At 39.4% G+C, this 22,976-nt stretch overlaps 1 protein-coding gene across 2 annotated transcripts in view; it reads left to right on the top strand.

Annotated features, from left to right (window-relative positions):
* The window catches only part of LOC121313175 (cyclin-dependent kinase 14-like), a 218,316-nt gene that overhangs the window by 39,915 nt on the left and 155,425 nt on the right, over window positions 1-22,976 (top strand). The window contains exons 1-2 of one of the 2 annotated variants that reach the window (XM_041245468.1): window positions 2,555-2,634; window positions 12,150-12,383. In XM_041245468.1, the coding sequence (XP_041101402.1) occupies window positions 12,165-12,383 (219 nt within the window). In that variant the 5' untranslated portion in view covers window positions 2,555-2,634; window positions 12,150-12,164. Of the gene's footprint in view, window positions 1-2,554; window positions 2,635-12,149; window positions 12,384-22,976 lie in introns of those variants that run through there. The other variant, XM_041245467.1, reaches the window with a different exon arrangement.

Below are 22,976 nucleotides of genomic sequence, written 5' to 3'. Positions count from 1 at the left end.
GTCATTGTGATGAAGGCCCGGGACAGAGAGACAGGTGCGGCACACGAGGCATTTTGCCGTCTGTATTGCTAGCATTGCTTTCATATGGTGTTGGACAGATCAGCGCGGGATGATACCGCTCGTCCCGCGGTGACGCTGAGCGGTACTGCTCAAATCGAATCCAGAACTATTTTTTCTGGCTGCCATGCAGTAATGTTGGTGGATTAACCAATCACAGCCAAGTGCTGACAACACGTGTTTGCCTGGAACAATCATGCATGAAACTCAGATTTCATACAAGAACAAGCAAGTCAGTATTTTATACATCGCCCCTATAAGCGTCCTTCCTGCTTTTTTTATTATTTATGTAATTCTCTACTATTTTTACTGAATAACTGGCTGAGAAGGCACTATATTTTCTAACACTTTAGTAGTAGAGTACTTGCTGTCAGCACCATATTGTATGTTTCTTTGCTAAGCGCAGATCTGTCGCCTGCATATAGATGATACAAAAACAACGCTGAAAAACAAACCAGTGTTTTTATTTAATAGATCATATGGGGACATGTGAAAGTGTGGTTTGCAGTGCGCAGGTGAAAGTGTGATGCAGGTTCTCCAGACAACGACAAAACACAAAGTTCACTATTCAAGTTCTTTTTATTCTTTTTTTCCAGTCTCCTTGACCTCTTAAATAATAAATGCTGGCTCCACTCAACTGTGGGTATTGCCAGCGTATATAAACCAAGGGGTTGCAGTCCCAAAATAAAACACAGACACACAACTCAGATACAGACTCGTCTCTGGACAGTGCGTGCTCTAGGTGCAGGTGTGGTGCTTGATCCAGGGGTGTTTGCTTGTGTACAGGTGCAGTGCAGTCCGAGGTCATGACTGGCTTGAAGTGGCATCTCCCGGATATGGATAATAGCCTCTGGCAAAGACATTGGTACACAGTTAATACAAACAATTCAATCACTGTTTCTCAGTCCTCGTTTCCTCCCATTAACCACAACAAAGGAACGGATTACGGCGTCACGTCCCCCTAAAGCACCCTCAGCCCCGTCCCCTCTGACAGCTAGTTCAATCACCTCTCCTCCAATTCACTCCCTGTACTAGGGCGATGACTTCCAGTGCTGTAACGCCGCCCCCCTCCTGAGTGGCCGGCTTCTGACTGCCCCGGGAATGAACTGCTCAACCATTCAGTACAAGGCACGCAGTTCCTGTTGTACAGTGCCCACAGGTCAAGAGGGAGATTAATGATTCTGATTTATTCGCTCTCTGTCACAGGGCATTAGTTATGGCCAAAAGTTTTGCATCACGACCTATAGAATTAATAATATTATGTTGAAATATTGAAATTGCATATCGCTTTGTAGTTTTCAGAAAAATTGAAAAATGTGACATTTCGAAATCTAACATGAAATACTGTACTACTATTGTAGTTTCCAGTACACTTTTGAGATACCATTTTGGAGTTTCTTGCATGATGTTAAATAAAATATCAAGAATATGTTCATAAAAGTTTTTTTTAATTATGTCTACATCCTTATATTCTACTAGGTGACCCAAACCTATCTACGACTCATCAGAAATACTGTATTATAACAGTTCAAGTTTATATTAAATGACCCTCATATTGTAGTACCGTAATTGATGTTACTCTTTTAATATTTATTGGCTACAATATTTACTGTTTCTTTTTTTAATTCAGTACCCACCTACCAAATTGTAAGTTCTTTGTATCATTTGGATTGAATGCTGGGCTTTAAATCTCAACTTTTCATTGTAGCATGTTAAGAATTAGGAGTGTAATATCACTTTTCAGATGAATTATGAACAGTACCATCTTAATAATAATAATAATAAAAAATAATAATAATATGTTTTACTGCTGAACTAGTTAAGAAACAAGCTTTTTTTTTTTTATTTTATTTTTTTTTTAAAACCAGAACTCATATTGGAATCAGATTAGCAATTTAGGTAGGCAGGGATTGACAGTGATTGAATTTAATGACTTTCAGTCAAAAAAAAAAAAAAAGCACGATCACTAAGTACTGTAACTGGTTTTGACAGTAATTTATATACAAAGCCAATATCTGGATCCTCTAGAAATAATGAATTAGAATTTGCATTTTGTGCTGATTTCATGGTTGTCGCTAATAAAATTGCTGTTAGCTGTACTTGTTTTATATTCCATTTAAGTGGCACTGTGCTGCAAGTCAATATATTTTCAAAGATGGTACAGTTATTTAAATAGCCAAGACAGAATATGCTTGGCTGCAATGATGCTGCATGGGCTGCTTATATCAGCTTCCTCGAAACTACACAGGCTAGTCCATCTTCACATAGGGTTTTATACAGTTACTGCTGTGTAATGTGTACCTATTTGAAAGCAAGCTAGGATTTCTCTGGTTCTCCTTGATGTATTTGTGTGGTTTCTTACATCTGGAAAAATACTATCTTTAACATGCTTGCTTGCAAGGGTTATTATGAATGGTTCATTTTGAGTTCCCCCTTTTTCTCTGGTTTAGTATAACCTTACCATTTTAGCTCGCTAGTGCAGAAAGATGTTTTGAGTTCATTTGCTGAAAGTGATTGGCCTGAATGCATTTCGTCAACACTTAGAGGTACAGGTGAACTATCAGTAACTGCATTAAGGTAAGATAACCTGTTTGTTTTCTTTTCTTTTTTTTCTAGAAGCGATGCAGACCACTCGCCTGTGACTTAAACATGTTGTCGATTCAGTGCAGTTCCACTACAAATGCCTAGTTAAAAAAAGCAGTTAATGCATTTTAGCTACATTACATGTAGGCCCACGCAGTTGGAGGGGGGGTTTCTGGGGAGCTTGATGTTGAAGGTAAGAGGTTTTGCCTGTAGTTTATGAACAGGTGATGGGAGTATTTCTATTCTTGCAGTGATTTTTGCAGGTTTGCAGTAGCGGTATAAATGCTCTCTGATCTCAATGTTGGCTTACATATTGTACAGTGAAAGAGATAGTAATCCCAGCACACACTTGGTTTAATGCCTTTTGGGAGTAGGATGTGCCAAGCCACTTTACAATCTGTGAATGCCTTATATGTCACACAATCCTTCTGATATGAGTTTCCTTGTTCCACACACACACAAACACAATTTTTAAAGGCACAGTAACCAGATAGCACCAGGTTGGACTTTATTAAGTGGCAAAGCCAGCGGCTTATCACCTAGCAGAGCTGTAAGAGATATGAATGGGGTTGAGAGACCATTTATCTGGGATATTGTATCCATTGAAGCAGAATTAACATAAAGCAGAAGCTCTTGCTCTGCTTCATTAGCTGCATTTTCCATATTTATATAGTGTTTGCTGAGAGAAATACCTCTGTTTTGTGAGCTTCAAAAGGTTTGGGTTCTTGACATGTCAAATATATAAACCACAGGGCAGAAATGAATGGTAATAGTGCACTTGAGTACAAGAAAGGTTCATACATGGAAGGCTTTAAGTAAGTACTTAATTAATCCTAGCAGCTGCTCTTCCACAATAGAAAATAAAGTAGACAGAAGGAGACTAATGGGTTATTTAAATTACTAGTGGTTAATGCAAACAAACCTTGCTTAATTGTTGTAAATTCACTCATTAAATGGGAAATAGCGCTGATAAGGAAAATGCCATGAAACCATCAGTGAACCATGTTTGCCTACTGCATGTGCCACTTGATTAACTGGTGAATTCTCCACCCTTCTCCTGTTACAGTGTCTTTTTAGTGCCTCTAAATGTGTATTCCTATATCGTAATCTCTGTAAATGTACAATATGTTGAAATTGAGAACTGCAAACGCAAACCCATGTGTTACAGCCTTATTACTGAAGGTCATTACAGTAATGGAAACCCAGTGAAAGTGGAATGGGCTCCAACAGCAACATTTAAAAACTAAAATTCTTTCTTAATCCAAAAACATTCATTTTTAAAATGCAGCCAATCACTGCAGAAATATCAGAACTGAGATATCACTCGGTAGCCTGGGGTAGCATTTGTTCCACGGTCTCTCTCGGTCAACTTGCCAGCACATTAAGAAACATTTGAAAAAGTACTGCAAAGAGCAGAAGAAAGTTAAGTAAGGATACACAGGTTTAGCAGATGAACGTATATTAAGGTTATCATATCCACTGCCAGTGAAGCATAATTTTAATGTATATTTAAACATCAGACAACTTTATAAGAATTTAAAAAAATTAATAATAAAAAAGCTGCAGTAATACAATATTTTATTGTCTTATTCATAGCTCCGCTAATTCTAATACTCTACAGTCAGTTTATTTTAGTGTGAACTGATTACTGTATTTTCATAATGGTTTTTTTAGGAATGTGTCAACGCTACAGTAATTTGAATGTGACCTGTGTACAGCTACAATTAAACTAATGATGCTACACTGGCTAATGTCCGAATGCAGATGTACCAGAAGATTTATTACACTGTAAGCAGTGAACCAGGCAAAGCTGGGAAATAGAGTCATACCTCTGGCATGGGCATCTTCATCTAAAAACAACTGCATTGTTAATGAGCTCTTCAATCTCTGGCTGCATCTAACATCACACTGCAGTATGAGGACTACTGTGTATTTTATGTGCTCTTTGTGTTAGCTCTCAAATTTCTACACTGGAGTAATTAAATTATATATATATATATATATATATATATATATATATATATATATATATATATATATATATATATATATATATATATATATATATATATATATGTGTGTGTGTGTGTAATAACAGTAGATTCAAAAGGACATTGTACTGCCTGCCAGCTTGGTACGTATATCTATGTAAGCTTCTGTGAGCAGGTCAGTCTATTTTTAAGCAAAGTAGTTTCATTTATTGTGTATTAAAGTCCTGAGCCTGTTGGTCTAATCACTTTGTTGCTGCTTTCTGTCGGTACAGGTATTGAATTCAAATGTGAGGACTTAGAATAGAATCATAGAAAAATATTCATAGAATCATAGTCATTTTGCATTTGTTGGAAAGCATATGTGGAAGACCGCTACAGTTTTATGTGTTATTTTTAATTGTTTACACATCTGTACACCAATATTGTTTTGCATACAGTACAGTACCAACAGTATTCCTTGATTTGTTATAGCATTCATTGTCAGGGGTCTGTTTTATTATTAGGGCATTTCAGTGTACAATGTTTACAGTATTGAGTCTAACACTGCTAGTATAACTAACTCCTAACTGAAGGCTCTTTCTTGCCAATTGCTTTAATGTGCTGTCCTTGGCACGATATGAATGTTATTTACCTTTCTTGTAATTTAAGTGACAGCCATTTTAGTCTTTTCCGTGGGAAGCCCAGTATGTTAATAATAATTAACTAAAATGAATGTTCGCTTGAAATGTCTTTTTGCATTAAGGTATATGGTGCACACAAGTGTTGTATTGTCTCCCTCATGATAAAAACAAACTTTTTTTGTTTTTTCCTCAAATGTTTCAGCTTTCACATAAAGGAACTTGTGCTAAGCAGGGTTTTACCTCAGTGATCTTCAATAACAGCACACTATTAAAATACCTGATGGCAACTTCATAAAACCATTTCAAAACAGAGAATATACATTTACAGTACAACAAGCCATTGCTGCCTTATTCAGGTGTTCATATATGTATCAGCATAAACATTTTAAGAAAAAAAAAAAAAGAAAACACCTTTGTTTTTATTAAGAAGGTGTCACTACTTTAAAGCACTGCTGTATCAAACCGAAGAATGTAACAGATTTTTTCATACTGTTTCTTGTAAGTTCATGTTTTAAAATCAGTGTACTTAAAAAAAAAAAAAAATTAAAAATGACATTAAATAATCTTAGTTTTTGTATTCAGTTTTTTTAATGATTTGTCCCTACCTGCCGCGACCCTATTTTTTTTTTTCCACACTGTTTCACAGCATTCATTTTGTTTGGCCTAATACAAAGTTAGATGCAGATTTTTAACATTAGCATTTTATTCCTTTAGGTCCAAACTGTAGATATATGTACTATTTTATTTAATTTTTTTTTTTTTGAAATACAGTATTATTAATATGGTTTAACTCTGTATATGTTTAAGCGTAAAAAGTATAAATAAATTAACATACCTTTTGGGAGTTAGATGTAATTTCAAAACTTCATGCACATTTTTGTTTGGTTTCCATCAAAAGAACACAGCCAAATTAATTAACTTGTGAATCTCCCCAAAACACTAACACTTACTGGAAAGATTTTTTTTTGCATCTGCATTGCTAAATTATAGGATAAAAAGCACCTAAACTGAACAGTGCCATTTAATGCAAATACATATAAACTGTGTATAGAAATTGAGCTTCAAATTTACCTTCTAAAAAATCACAACAAATCCTAGTCGAAAGTCCTTGCTCTCTATGAAAGTGGTTTAAGTGTGATAAATCCGGGGCATCTTTAATGAAACATGCAGTGCTGGGCCAGTCTGCCAGCTCACTCGTTCATTTTGCACCTTATAAAGGTAATTAGAGGAGTGGAAACTATCACTGTCCTATGTTAGTGAACCTGAGGTTATTCTTTCCCAGAAAGTAACTGGCATTTCATTAAGCAAAAAAATAACTATTTTAAGTAGACCTTACAGTCTGGCTGTTGACCATGCAGGACATAAAGATAATATCCATTTGAAGAGACAAAATCAAAAACCAAGATGGCTACTAATCAGTGTTACTGTGGAGATAATAGTGGTAGTTTAGTTATAAAAGTGGAAGAAGAGAAGTGAAGTGAAATTTCATTTGATAACTTAATTTGATAATTGAACTTCCTATTTGTGACTTGAAGTTCTGAAGTTTAATTAGTATATCATCAATATGCTACTAACAGGGACAATGTTCTAGAAAAAGTCCAGTTCATGCAGACTTTCTACTTATGTTGAGAATTACAGAAATAATTATTTTAGCTGGCTTTTTAATGCATATTTTTTTACTGCCCATTTTCATTCACTCCATAATACGTCTGTCGATATAACTACTAATTTGCTCACGTGATTCTCGACGTCTTTAGGAGAAAAAAATTTTGGTCGATTTATTTATAGATATTTTATATATATATATATATATATATATATATATATATATATATATATATATATTTTTTTTTTTTTTTTTCAAACTTAATAAAGACTGTATTTGTAACTGGAATGCAGAATTGTATCTGGAGAAAATGTGAACAAAAATTAGTTGCCATACATATTATTGCTGCTCCTGGTAGAAAGTCCTTTGTCTGTCAATCACCCACGAATTGGAACAACCTCCCTAAATCATCATGAATGTAGCCAATGCTGAGTAAACATTTCATTTTTGTTTTGTTTAAATTGAAAGATGACAACTGGACATAGGTGTAATGTATGCAATACATTTTAAAAATTGCATCAAACTATTGAGTGCCTGGTATTTTTATGATCGGTTCTAAAATTATCTTATAGTGGAGGCACATGCTACTGTATGCATCTTTATGCGTTTATATTAACCTGTATCTTGAGAAGATGTCAATCAATTGTGTTGAAAATGAGCACTCTTTGTGAAATGTTTTGTCTTCAGTTCTGGCCTCTGATATGTTCAGCTAATAAAGCTGAATGGCCATCATTGACCACAGTGTTCAAGTTGAAGCAGATGGGTCTTGTATAGTGTTGAAGGTTTCCTTGGTTTGGACCACTGTAGCACAATAGGTTTTACATGTCTGGGAGCTTGATTCATCATGGCCTGCATGGGACCGGAGTTGTGCTTTATGCAAGTGGTTTTTCTGCAAATTCCGTCATTCCAGGAACTCTGGTTACTTGTTGATGGACATGTTAGCCAATGTATCCATTCCATTGAGGGGCGGGTGCAGGGCACATACTATCATGTCCATTGTGAAGTCACTTGGTTTCTTCTTTTTTCCCATTATTGTTGCCAAATAATTGCACACAAACTTAAATGTGGGTTTGGCTAAAGTGTGTTATTCCTTTGGAACTCCTTACGAATTTGTAGCCAACTTACCATGAGTTTCATGGTTTGTCCTTTAACTCATAACTTCACAGTTGCAATTGCAGTCATGTATAGTAGATGTTATTCAAACAATATTCACACTATGTTATTTTAAAGTGCTGCTTGTTTGGGGGGAAAGAAAATTAGTTTCTATCTCTATAGAGACAGTGGAGGAGAGATGCATGGAACAAAGCCGCTGCCAGAATTGGCAGTATATTCTCAGTTCAAACAGAAAAAGAAGTGATTATGTATTGTTCTCAAGAGTGCTTCCTTCCTTGGCTCAGATTTAAGCTCTCCAGCATTTACCTGCATCTTGCCCCTTAAAAAGAACAATGTATCATTGCAAAGGCTCTATATCATTCACACAATTTATATCTGTAAAACTCTCTTGCACCCAATAGAGTTGGAATTAAAATACCTGTACAGATAAATACTATTTACTGTAGATTCATACTGATCCATCGCTACGGTAACAGTGTGGCTTACTACAGTATACTAGGAAAGTTAGCGAGTTCCTAAAGTTAGTTAAACAAATAGATTTTATATTCGTCATTGTTAATTGCACTACCCTCAGTCCATTACTGTAAATGCACTGAAGCAGGACATGGCTGCATTGTTTATGCAAACACACTGGTTCATAAAAGTAAGCACAGTTTCTAGCTCTGAACACATTATTTTTCTTTTGAATTGTTTAATCACATATAGGTAACCTGCTATTCAGTGTCAACATATTGAACTTCCTCTGTTTGAGGAACAAGTTGAGGACCCTGAGGTCCACAATTGGTCTGAAACCGACGTCCCTTTTGGGCACCAGGAAATACCTGGAGTAAAAGCCGCTGAGGGCATTGCTTGGACTTGCCAAGTGTACAGCGTTCTTCCTTCAAAGATTGACGATCTCCTGTTGAAGGAGTATTGCCCTCACTGGTTTAACGGTGGTGAGGAGCACACCCTTGAAAGGTGGCGGACCTACGCGTAGAGCATATCCCTGTCTCATAGTCGATAATGCCCAGGAGTCCTGGGTGCAGCCTTGCCATGGGTCGTTGCCGTTGGTCAGTGCAGTTGTGGGAGGGGTTGGTGGCAGCCGGGGCCCTTCAGGGGCGGTATTCCTTGGGCTTGGGAGGGGGCGGGTCTTTCTTAGGCCCCGGCCTCGGTCTCCAGCCGGAGAATCGGTTACCCCTGGCCTGCGGTGGTCCCCTACCGCTGGCCCTGCCTGTGCCTTTGCCTGATTGTCTAGTCTGGGGTGGAGGGCAATGTTCAGACCCTTTGAGTTTGAGGCGACCTCCATGGCATTGTGGGACCTCTCAAGGCTAACATCAGTGGTCGCCCCGAAAGTCTGCCCCGGTGTAATGGGAGCATCCAGTAGAGCCACCTTCTCAGTCTCCATGACCTTGGCTTATGTCAGTCACAAATGCCGACGGGGGGCCACCAGCGCCGCCCGCGACCTCCCTGATGCCTCCTCTATTAGGTCGGTTATCGCCTTAGCCACCGCCTGGAGCTCCCCCGTGTCTGCTTGTGTATCTGATTTTGGTAGAGCACCAGTATGGCCATGGCATTTGCTGCTTGGGCCGATGCGTAAGCTTTTTTGAGCATCGCACCTGTTGTTTTGCAAGGCTTGGACGGACAGGTTGGGTCTTTCCGCTGGCGGAAGCGGTTCCCCTTTCCCTCTTGTTCTGCCAGCCAGGGAATGTTCATGTCTGCAGCTGCACGCTGCATTATGGCCCAGAACTCTTCCCTCTGCAACACATGTGGCAAGGGCATTACGGAGCCTCCGGCCGTGGTCTACCCGATGGAGGTGGCTGGGTTCGAGACGTCCGATCTGGGTGCGGACAAGGACAGCTCGCCTGGGCTAGGGGGTCTAGGCAGATGGGATGGGGTGTGAGACTGTGGGGGCTGGAGCTGCCAAGTGGTATGTGGCAACCAGCCCTGAGATTTCAATAGGGTCTCCATCATGGTCTGCTGAGCCCTTACAGTCTCTGTCAGCTCCACAAAGCGCCGAGCTTGGGCGCCTTCAAGGCGACGGTGACGGTGCGTGTCGGCGCCTGCGTGGAGAAGGAAAGTGGTGTCTGAACCGCGACCATCTGTCCCTTGGGGAAGGGGAGCGGTGCCTGCGCGGCGACCGCCTGTCCCCTGGTGAGCATCCCCTCAAGTGGTACCGATTTGGCGGTGACCATCTCACCTCCTTTGAGAGGTGTCTGCGCCTCTGTACCGGTGGTGCGGTAGGGCAGGGTGACCCAGATGAGTGTGAGAACTCTCTGGTCACTATAGCAGGGGGTGTCCTGGTTGACCTCTGCGGAGGCTCTTGGACAACTGATCTAATTCTCCCCTAGTTGGAGGAGAGAGACTCTGCTAGGGATAGGGCTGCTCGCTAATCTCTTCAGAGAGGTTGGAACCAGCTCTAGTCAGAAAACTGACACGAGAATAAAGCAAGGGCACTCTTTTAGACACGCTTGAGCGCGATTTTTACTGTGAATTAATCTTTAATTTGCAGATAAATCTAACAAATTAACCATTTGGTACTTAAAAGCAAAATCAACGTACGACCTGTCTCATGGAGATGAGAGAGAAAATGGTGATGTGCTACTGTGAGGACGTCCCTCTTCAGCAGGAGGTGGGTGGGACTTCCCCCTCACAGCAGGGCCCTGATAGGGCAGCTTTTGTATATTTGCTCAGAGATTGACGGTCAGAGAGGCTCTTCCCATTCGGTAATGGTTGTCATTCGAATTGAAAGGGAACTGATGATAATTAAAGGGCTAATTTGTAGACCATTCACTGCATAGGCATTTCACAGCTCAATTAGAATTGACATTCCTTTTATGAAATATGAATTTATCCCCAGTGGAAAACTATATCTGGCACAGGCATCTTTAATAAGCTCATGAGGAATATACATTTAAATATAACACAAAAATCGGTTTTCAACATGGTTTAAAAAAGACACTAGGGTAAATTATAACAACCTGAAATATAGTCATTGTTTCTTCTGTGATTGGGCATTTTAAAGTTTGTAGGAATAATTAGCACTGCAAATGTGTAATTATAGTCTTTGAGAGAACACAGACCTGGACTGGAAGCACCAAGGTTACTTACTCCTGGTTACCATATTGTCAGTTTGTAAAAATGCCCCAATGTTTAGGCTGGGAGTGAATAGCCAACACATGGTTCTCAAGCAAGTCTAGACCACTGCACCAAAGGATCAACCCTGTTGGATCTTGGATGAGTTATTTTTTTTAGCTCACATCCCATTCATCTATCATAGTTTACCGTGGATTGCCATGTTTATTAATGTGCTTTACCATACCTCGCTATTCCTAACAATGCATACCTATATTTACCATGTTTTCACTGTGCTTTATCACCCTTTGCTATGCTTTAACAGTCTTCCATGTTTAATGCAGAAATGTTTATTAGGCTGCAAAAGCTATCGGCTTGTCCCAATATATTAATGCATTTCTGAACATGTTGCATGGTGTAATCTCTGACATCTGCCAGAAAGTAAGACTTTTAGCATACATTGATGTGTGCATTAGTATGCAGTACAGTATTTATGACAAAGGAAGATTGTTCCATGTCAGTGCTTTGAAAAGCAGTTGAGATAAATTAAAGATCTGCATGCCTTACTCACGAAAACAAACCACCTGAATATGAAGATACAATTAATTTTTAATAAGGAACAACCTTCCTTGAAAGAATTGTGAGAAACCTGGTATCTACATAAGGTGACTCAACCTGGATATATTGTGGTAACTAGAATTCCACTTCTATGCAAGGGGTAGGATTAATTTCTCTACCAATTTCAATGGTTAATAAATATTTAATCATTGAAAGTAGTCCCTACCACAATACAAGCTCTTTGCAATTTGGAAGTTGTTTATCTTTGTATGTTTTGTAATTGCCATAAACACTTTAGTAGCAATGGAGTGGCTGATAGGTACTACAATGAATATTAAAGATTTAATAGCACATCTGTATTCCACATTCTGAAAGCCTTTTTGTATTTACTCTAAAATCTGTGAAAAGGTCATTAAACAGCTGGTCTTGTTTTAAGGGCTATTTTTTGTTATTGTACTGTACAATATTGCATGTGTTTTATTTGGTGAGAGATGTTATGACTAACTCCTATGTTAGTGAATGGTTTATTATTAATGCACTATAAACTAATTAGCCTTTTTTCATTCACAGATATGTGTCACAAAGATGTCTGCACGCAATTGCCAGGGAATGAACTCAAAACCCCTGGACACCATTCCTGAGGACAAGAAGGTTCAAAGGACACAAAGCAACTTTGACCCCTTTGAAAAGCCAGCCAATCAAGTGAAGAGGGTTCATTCAGAAAACAATGCTTGTATTAACTTCAAGGGATCTTCCACAGGAAAGGAATCCCCAAAACTCAGACGACATTCTAGCCCAAGCTCGGTGAGTAATCCTTGGTGTCCTTTTAGAAAGGTTTGAAACCCCAGTATATACAAGTTATGTATCAGTGCATGCATGCAGAATCCTATTTCCAGTGTTTGCACCAGTATTTGATTAATTCCCGTTTTTTTAAAGGAGAAAAATCTGTATTAGTGGTGTTAAAAGAGTTTTGTCTTAATGGTTTGGTTCCAGTTTTGTGTAATGGAGCTTTATTTATTTTAGCTCTTTATTTGCTGACAAATAATAATACCTGGCTCCAAACAACAATGTATATCGCTCAGGCAAACCACAGGGTTCAGTGGAGATTTACAGGTTTATTTTTGTACAGTGGTGAAGTGTAGTCCTGGTTTAATTGCTGGTGATTTAGCTACAGCTCCCGAAGGTTAGCCTTCTATAATGACAAGCACAGACAGTTACAAACAAAACACTTAACACTCACGATAAGCTTATCACAGTCCTTGTCTTTTCTCGGTCATTTTCATAACCACTTAAAAGGAACAGATTACATTGTCACATCCCCAAGTATACCCTTAGTCGGGCCCCCTACGATAGCTAGTTCAGTCACGTCTCCTCCAATCCATGACTGACACATCACTTACCGCTAAGGGAAGGGAATCTCCCCCAAACTTTGTGTTTAAAAAGTTAAGCAGCCACCATGGTTACACCGCTGTCTGTACCGTCCCGAAGAGTCATTCTTTTGAATGCCCCTCCATTTCTAAAAAATGATTTAATTGAGTGTGCGCTTTCCCAGTATGGTAAAATTGTATCCAGCCCCAAGAGAATATCGATTGGCTGTAAATCCCCGCAGCTAAAGCATATAGTGTCGTTCCGAAGACATGTCAATATGATTTTTAATGACGTGAATCAGGAACTGAACGTTGCACTTAAATTCAAGGCAGATGATATTGAATGTCATTTTTGCCAATACTGATGAAATGCGATGTTTTCACTGTAAAAAGGAGGGACGCATTGTTAAGAACTGTCCTGAGAAAGGAGGTAATGCGGGCGAGGAGAATGAGGGTGAGCAAGGGGAGAGAGAAGAAGCTGGGCAGCCGGAGACGTGTGGAGCTGAGAGCAGTTCAGTGGTTTCTGAAACCCTGGCTAAAAAGGGTAGTGAGGTTCAGGACACAATGCAGGCTAGCAGGAGGCTGAATCAGGACAGCAACGCTGAGGAGAGTGTGAGTGAGTCGGCTGGGGTTGAAAAACCGGTCAGTGGGCTTACTGACACTAATACTGGTGAGATTTCCACACTGGCAGCAGCTGCTGCAGCAAGCTTCAGTGTGGAACAGAAAAGGAGTGATCAGATTAAGAAAGCAGGTGTCTCTGCTGAGCCAGAAATGGAGACTCAGGTAGAGAAAGACGAACTGACAGAAACTGAGAGAGATGATAAGAGTCTGAGAATGGAGCGTAGTGAGGAGCAGGAAGCGAGTGGCGGGGCGTTTCATTTTAAAGACCCGAGAAAAAAGAGGCAGAGAAAAGTGAATGCAGATGTCGTCACTAAGAAAAAAGCAAATTACACGGATGATGGTTCAGGTATATCCGATAGCTCTCAACCTGAAAAAAGTTGCGAGAGCACAGCGTGGAGTGTTAGTATTGCCTGTAAGGATCCCGAGGAGAGCTCAGAGTTTGACAGTGTGGAGGAGGGGAGTCAGACTGATTGTTCTCTGACAGCAGAGCCCCCTTGCACTGAGGCTGGTTACAGCATGGGTAGTATTAAAACGTTTTTAGAATTTACTAAAGGTAGGAGGGGGGGTCAGCATTGAAGACCATTTTCCTAATATTAAAATGTTTGTACTGTCGGCCGTTTTTTGTTACAGAAAGTTTCAAGCTCTGGTCTTTCTGAACAGGAGCGCTGGCGTCTAAAGAACCTAATTGCAAAGATTAATAAGCAGTCTAAAACTGCTTAAAATAGTTGACCGTTTCTTTCAATTTTCTCTCATGGATAAGTGGTTTCTTTTCTTCTTCTTGCTTGTATCTTTCCATCTCTCCCTAACATGAGCTCTCTTAAGATTGGGTCACTAAATATAAATGGGTGTAGGGATGATTTAAAGAGAGCCTTGTTGTTTGAGTATTTGGAGCAGAAAGATTTGAAAGTAATTTTGTTGCAAGAGACACATACTGTAGACTGGGCCAGGGATTGGAAGGGGGAGACTTATTTTAGTCACGGATCTAGTGTGAGTGCTGGGGTGGCAGTCCTTTTTCAAAAGACTTTAAACCAGTTTCTTATGATGTCACTGAGGTAGTGAAAGGGCGGTTACTCAAAGTGCAAGCGAAAGTCTGTGAAATCTCGCTTGTCTTTATTAATATTTATGCACCAAATGAGGGCAGAGAATGGATTGCTTTCCTTCAGATTTTAGATACAGTTCTGAACGTTTGTGGAAGTGAGGAAGTCCTGTTTTTAGCCGGTGATTTTAACTGCACTGTACATTGTTCAGATGATCGAAATCACCCTGAGCCGCACCCACAGTCTGCCAAAGAGCTTTTAATGATTTTAAATAAGCACAACTTGTCTGACGTGTGGAAAGCATTCAGTGGCACAAATAGACAGTACACATGGGTCAAAGTGTGTGAAAAAACGGTCTCTTTAGCAAGATTAGACCGTTTTTTACTTTTAAGCAACATTTTAGCCTGTTTACCAAGTGTTTTATTTCTCCCACCGGTCTTTCTGATCACAGTCTTTTAACAGTTTATGTTTTATTGCCTTCCCAAATGACAAAACGTTCTTACTGGCATTTTAACATTCAGCTGCTGAAAGATTCGCATTTTAAAGAATGCCTAACTTTTTTATGGAACCGGTGGAGAGAGCAGAAATCTGCTTTTACTTCTCTGGCTCAGTGGTGGGATGTAGGGAAGGTGCACGTCAGTTTGTTCTGTCAGCAGTATACTGCTAATGCCACAAAGAGGATGACTGAGACTCTGGAAGAGCTGGAGAGAGACATGTTAGAGCTTCAGGGAGCTCTACAGTCTAATCCCAATAGTAGGACGATTCAAGACCTCAAAAATAAAAAACAGCAGCTGGCTGAGCTACTGAATGTCAAAGTGCAGGGGGCGCTGGTGAGGTCTAGAGTGCAATACCTTGCAGAGGTGGATGCACCAACATAGTTTTTCTTTGGCATGGAGAAAAAGAGTGCGCAGTGCAAAGTAATTCATTGCCTGAAGACACTATCAGGGGACAAGTTGAGGGAGCTGCCAAAAAAAGTGGACTTGTGCCATATCAAAAACTGGAGGCCTGTGTCGTTGTTGGCCCCTGATTACAAAATAATATCGAAAGTCCTCACTAATCGGTTGAACACTGTAATTGGAAATATTATTCATCCTGACCAAACCTACTGCGTGCCCAGTAGAAGCATTTTTGACAGTATTTTTTTAATTCGAGACACATTGGCTGCCTCTGAGCTCTTTGGTTTCCCTGCTGGGCTTATCTCTCTTGATCAGGAGAAAGCCTTTGACAGTCGATCACAAGTACTTATGGAAGGTATTTGAAGCCTTTGGATTTGGCCTGGGATTTATCCCACATGCAGTTCCTGTACTGTGACATTTTCAGCCTGCTGAAGATCAACGGGGAGCTGAGTACACCTTTCCCAGTTTGCAGGGTTATCAAACAAGGCTGCCCTCTTTCGGGAATGCTCTATTCCCTGTCCATCGAACCCCTTATTTGCAGGCTCAGGCATGTTCTAATAGGGCTCTCCATCCCAGGTAGTCTGGCTCAGCCCATAAAAGTATCTGCCTATGCAGATGACATCTCAGCCAGGCAGATGTTGATAAACTCTGTGATAGTCAACAGCTTTTTGAAAGAGTCTCATCTGCTAGAATTAATTGGTTGTGGGAGTGGGGCTTTCTTACTTGGGAAATGGACGAAGCCTGGGCCTCCAGTGTTGCCTGGTGGATTGCTCTGGAGTTGGAAAGAGTTTAGATACCTAGGGGTTTTTTTGGGGGGTGCGAGTGCGACTGGGAGGGAGTTTTGGAGGCAATACGGGGGCATTTGCAGAGGTGGCACTGGGTTTTGCCACAGCTTTCATATAGGGGCAGAGTTTTAATAATAAACAACTTGGCTGCTTCCGTGCTCTGGCACAGGTGCATATGTGTAGAACCTGACCAGGCATTTTTGAAAAAAATCCAGAGTGAATTTTTAAATTTTTTCTGGGATGGTCTGCATTGGCTAAGGCAAAGCATATTGTACCTACCTCTGGATGAAGGGGGTCAGGGATTGATGGACTTGTCCAGCAGGATTGCTGCTTTTAGACTGCAGGCTGTCCAAAAAATGCTTTATAGCAGCGAGAAACCTCCCTGGGTTGACGTGGCTTTACTCTTCTTGCGTCAAGTTGGAGGAGTGGGTCTTGGGAAGCATTTTTTTTTTTAGACACTACTCTGTTTGTTTGTTCCTAACTACCAGCCTACTATCAGAGTGTGTTGAAAGTATGGCAGAGTCTGAGGGTGGGTCTGGAGGAAGAAGCTTTAGATTTTTACTGGCTTTTGGCGAGACCTCTGGTTTTTAATTCTCTTTTTAAAGTAGAAATGTTAAAATCACAGGCTTTTACAAATGTAATGATAAAGGCCGGGGTCATCAAGTTACGCCATGTTTTAGATCTGGAGAGTTTTAATTGGAAAAGTCCACAGAGTTTGTCTTTAACCTTGGGGTTGCGGTCTGTGAGGGTAGCAGGGTTGCTGCTTTCCCAGATTCATGCAGCATTATCAAATGCACAGAATGAGACTCTAAGAAAGGGCTTTACTAACTGTATCTCTTCCCCCTGTGAAACCCCTTTCCCCTTCAAACAGATCTCCCCAGCTATCAGCCGAGACACAGGAGACAAGGGGCAGTTGTTTAAAATCTAGAACTTGACAGATCTCCCCCTGTCAAGTGTGAAGGGGGACACACTGTATGAATTATGTGTTAAGCTAAGACACGAGAAGCTATTACAGGGTCTTCCAGATACATCTTGGAGAGTGCGGTTGGAGGTGGAAGAGCAGGTCAGGCCGGCTTGGAGAAGCCTCTATAAACCCCTCCTGTCAAAGAGGCTGGGAGATCTACAGTGGAGACTCTTGCACACAATTCTCGCTGTTATTGCCTACCTCTGCATACTAGACCTAATGGTATCTGACAAATCTGACAAACTGTTTTACCTTTTGTAAAAGATTGTTTTCTCTTTTTCTGTACTCAATAATGTGTTTGTTAAACTGAACGTGGTCTTTTCCAAATGTGTTTTTGTTTTTGGTGTGCCTTATATTAAGGAAAAGAAGCATCTGTGCCAGCTACTTAACTTTCTTTTGGGGCAGGCCAAGCTGTCCATTTTAAAATCTAGACAAGCTCAAATTGCTCAGATTGGGGAAACAGATGCTCTTACTGTTTTCAGAATGCTAGTGATTAGTAGAATCTAGCTGGATTTCAGTTATCACCGCATGATACACGACTTAGACTCTTTCCAGTTAAATTGATGTATTGGGGGTGTGCTCAGTGAGACTGACGGAGAAATCCTTAATATATATTTATAATATTTATTTAGTTATTCATTATTTATTTATTTATTTATTTATTTTTTATATGACTTAATGTTTTAAATTTTGTCTTGTAAATATTTAAAGAAAAATAATGTAATTTTTTTGTTCTTATTGTGTTTTGTACCAAAAGTCAATAAAGTCTTTTGAAAAAGTAAAAAGTATCTATCTATCTATCTATCTATCTATCTATCTATCTATCTATCTATCTATCTATCTATATATTAGCTCAAAGAGATATGTTAGTTTGAGGTTATCCAAAGTTCTGTTCCTTGCTGGCTTTTGAGCGAGCCGCTGTCCTGGCCCAGGACACAGTGGACTGACATTGTGGCACCCTTCCTGTAGAGGACGCACAGAAAGTGTACTACAACCCGGAAACAGAGGCTGCTGAGGATTATGACCAGCTGAAAGCAGTGATCCTGGCACGATCAGGGGTGACCTCAGCCATAGGAGCCCAGCGTTTCAATGCATGGAAATATAAGGAGGAACAGGTACCTAGGTCACAAATGTTTGACCTCATCCACCTGGCTAGACGTTGGCTACAACTGGAATGCACCACTGCTACCACGGTGGTTGAGATCCTGGTGATAGATTGCTTTTTCACAGTGATGACACCAACACTCTGCTGACAGGTACAAAAGCTATCTGTGTTTCCGCTGTAATGAGTTTGGGCATATACAGTGCTTATAGGAAGTATTCATCCTCCTTGGATGTTTTCACAGTTTGTTGTATTACAACCTGAAATCTTGATGCATTTAAATGGGATTTTTTTTTTCTCTTTGATTCACACAACGTACTCAACACTTTCAAGAAGCAAGAGAATTTTTATTGTGAAACAACAGTTAATGAAAAATAAAAAAAAAACTGAAATGTCTTCGTTAGATATATATTCACCCCCCCTAGAACCAACTTTGGCAGCAATTACAGCTGTGAGTCTTTTGGGGTAAATCTCTACCAGGTTTGCACATCTAGATCGTGCAATATTCGCCCATTCTTCTTGGCAAAATTGTTCAAGCTCTGTCAAGTTGAATGGGGATCGTTGGTGGACAGCAATCTTCAAGTCTTGCCATAGATTCTCAATCGGATTCAAGTCTGGGCTTTGACTGGGCCACTCTAGGACATTTACTTTCTTGTTTTTAAGCAACTCCAGTTTCGCTTTGGCTGTGTGCTTGGGTTCATTGTCCTTCTGAAAGACTCTCCATCCCAGTCTTAGGTCTTTTGCAGACTGATGCAGGTTTTTTTCAAGGATTTGCCTGTATTTAGCTCCATCCATTTTGCCCTCTACCCTGACAAGCTTCCCAGTCCCTGCCGATGAGAAGCATCCCCGTAGCATGATGCTGCCACCACCATGCTTCACAGTAGGGATGGTGTTACCTTGGTGATGTGTTGTGTTGGGTTTGCGCCAGACATAACGCTTTGCATTTATGCCAAATAGATCAGTTTTTGTTTTATCAGACCACAGAATCTTTTGCCACGTCTTTTCAGAGTCTCCCACATGTCTTTTTGCAAATTTTTTCCAAGCGGGATTTTACATGGGCTTTTTTCAGAAATTGTTTCCTTCTTGCTGCTCTTCCAACAGGCCAGATTTGTGGAGTATCTCAGCTACTGTTGACACATGGACAGTTTCTCCCATCTCACCATGGAACGCTGTACATCTTTCAGAGTTGTCATTGGCCTCTTGGTGGCAATTGGTTGCACCTGAGCTTATTTAGGAGTGTCATAGCAAAGGGGGTGAATACTTAGACAATGAAGACTTTTCAGGTTTTTATTTTTAATTGATTTGTTTTTTCACCCGCCCATTTTTTCAATACTTCCTATAGGCACATCTTTACATCGCCCAAATAAGATGAGGCAATGCAATGTGGAGTTTAATGAATATAATTGTGGGATGGTAAACCTGGTAAATATTGCTGTAGGAATGCCTGTGAAGGTAAATGGGAAAGACGCAATGGCTCTTGCTGACTCAGGTCGTTTAATTTCACTGGTTTCAACTAATTTTGTGAAACCCAGTCAATTGGAACATAATCTGAAACTGGTATTACTTGTGTGGATGGGTTCGTGATATTCTACCCAACCTGTAATGAAATGTTTGAGTCCTGCGAAAAGGTGTGTGAGGTGCATGTTAGGGTGATCCCAAAACTACCACAGTCACTAGGGCAAGATTATCCGATGTTTAACACCTCTGTGAAAATGAAAGGGGATTTGGCTATCCCTGCAAATAAAACAAAACTAGGTGAAAATACCTCAGAAGAGAGCATTGGGCATATATTCCCATATACTGAATCAGGTTTGTTTGTGGGTAAGCCAAAAAGCCGGAAAACAAAATGAGAACGAAGGTTAAATACAGTGGTGAGAGAAACTACAAAACATGTTTTTAAAGGAGTGACGACCCAATGCACTGAGAGGGAGATTACTATGGCAATGGAATGCACCACTATATAGTTAAGAAGATGAAATCCACTACATGTGCGTTAGATCGTATCCCTACTGCACTTTTTAAAGAAGTATTCTCCAAAATAAATGACAGCATTAAATATTGGTAACAGCTCTCTTTTATCAGATATTGTTCCTAACTCTTTCAAGAATGCAATAATAAAACCAATTCTCAAGAAATCTACACTAGATCACAATATTCTTAATAACTACAGACCTATTTAAAATCTTCCATTTCTGTCTAAAGTTTTAGAAAGAGTAGTTGCCAAGCATTTTAACACATTTCTTGCAGTCCATAACATAGATGAGAAATTTCAGTCTGGTTTTCAGCATTATCATAGCACCGAGACAGCACTTGGAGGGTAATGATGTGTTGGTAACCTCTGACACAGGCTCACCTTCGGTTCTTATACTGTTAGATTTAAGTGCTGAATTTGACACAATTGATCATTCTGTTTGAATTGATTGCCTTGAAAATCTGGCAGTATTGTCAGGTTGTGTTCTGTCTTGATTTCGATCCCCTCTCTCGAACAGGTTGCAATTTGTTAAAATAGAGGAGGAGACCTTTTTTTTGTTACATGCGGGGTCCCACAGGGCTCAATTCTTGGACAAGATCTGTTTTCTTTGTATATGCTGCCTATGGGCAATATTTATTTATTTATTTATTTGTTTATTTATTTATTGCATGTATATAGTGCCTTTTATACAAAAGTATCACAAAGTACTGTACAGTACAGAGCAGAAACAAATAACAAACCACAATACATTTGTATAGCATGTCACACATACAACTGCCACAATCAGACCACTTAAATGACAGATTTAAATATCAGTATACACATAATACAAAAGCAGCAATGGGAAAGTGACATTAAAACCCACTGAGATAAGAAAGACATTTTATAAAAGTGCGATGTAGCTATGGGGTTAATTTTCATTGTTATGCTGATGATACACAGATATATTTATTCCTGAAACAGGGTAACACCTCAGCTGTAAATATTTTGAGCACCTGTCTTGCTGACATAAAATAAATAAATTAATAAATAAATGGATGTTTGAAATCTTTTTATTACTAAACTCAGATAAAAACAGATCAAATAGAAGTGATGATTCTGGGATCTCAGAATCAACAATGTGTCTGATTTACCCCTTGGTGGTTTCTCTTATGAACTTGCAGACAAAATGTGATCTTCTACCCAAATCTTTCTTTTGAGACACATATCAGGAATATTACTAAAATTTATTTTTATCATCTAAGAAATATAGCCTAACCACATTGTTCCTACTCAGATACTGAGAGATTGGTGAATGCTTTTGTATCTTCTAGAATTGATTATTGTAATGCCCTATTCTCTGGTACTCATAGCCCTGTTATACAAAATGCTGCAGCTAGAATTTTAACCGGGACTAAGAGACGAGATCACATTACTCCTGTGCCAGCATCACTGTACTGGCTTCCGGTCCGATTCAGGATAGATTTTAAGGTGTTGCTTTTAACTTATAAGGCATTAAATGGCCTTGCACCATTGTATTTAAATTATCTTTTAATACCAAGTATTCCTAGATGCCCACACGACTCTCCCACAAATAAAAAAAAACAAAAGCAAAAAAAAAACACAGGTGGTAGAGCATTCAGTTATAGGGCCCCAAAACTCTGGGATGATCTGCCAGCTCTGTAAGGGAAGCACCAAGTGCCACTACTTTTAAAACAAGATTAAAAACTTGAAGCGTTTTTATGCTAAAATGATGTTCCTTTTATTCTCTGCCTTGTTTTACTGTTCTATGTCTTTCTTTTGTTTTCATTGCTTTTCCTGTATTCTTTTATTGATATTTGTCAATGTTTTATTGATGTGAAGTGCTTTGTGGCAATTTTTATTGTGAAAGGCACTATATAAAAAATACAGATTATTATTATTATTATTATTATTATTATTATTATTATTATTATTATTATTATTATTATTATGATATTATGAAAATCTATTTATGCATCATTTCCCATGGTCAGATTCTTTGCCCTGCCACCATCACATACTTCTGTACAGTGTGTCCTTCTGCATGTACTGCTATATAAGGATCCTTCATGAATTCACTTTTCTAATACATGTTTTGTTTGTTATTTTTTGATGAAGTCAGAGAACACTGTATTTGAAACATGTGGAGATGTGACATAAAATAACAAATTAATCTGAAACAAAAAGTCTAAATTCTTGGAACTGAAAAGACTGTATGTTCTAGGGGAAAAGGAGGATTTGCTAGAAAGTTATGAAACCCTGGATGAATTCTCAGGAAGGGTTGTTAGGGGAGCATAAGGGCATTCAGATAGATTTGGAGACTTTCAAAGACAGCTGAGTTCTTGAAATCTGGGGGCAGCCCACATTGTAAGGGAACATTCTTGGGGGCTCAGTTTTTGAATTTTCGGAAAAGCTACTGCATCTACAACTGAGAGCAGGAGTGCTATTCATTGAATAGGAAGAGTATCCCATGTAACATGCTATTCATTGAATAGGAAGAGTATCCCATGTAACGTGCTATTCATTGAATAGGACGAGTATCCCATGTAACGTGCTATTCATTGAATAGGAAGAGTATCCCATGTAACATGCTATTCATTGAATAGGAAGAGTATCCCATGTAACGTGCTATTCATTGAATAGGAAGAGTATC

The sequence above is a fragment of the Polyodon spathula genome, chromosome 3 (assembly GCF_017654505.1).
Source record: "Polyodon spathula isolate WHYD16114869_AA chromosome 3, ASM1765450v1, whole genome shotgun sequence".
Lineage (NCBI taxonomy): Eukaryota > Metazoa > Chordata > Actinopteri > Acipenseriformes > Polyodontidae > Polyodon > Polyodon spathula.
This window is presented reverse-complemented; position numbering and strand designations above follow the sequence as displayed.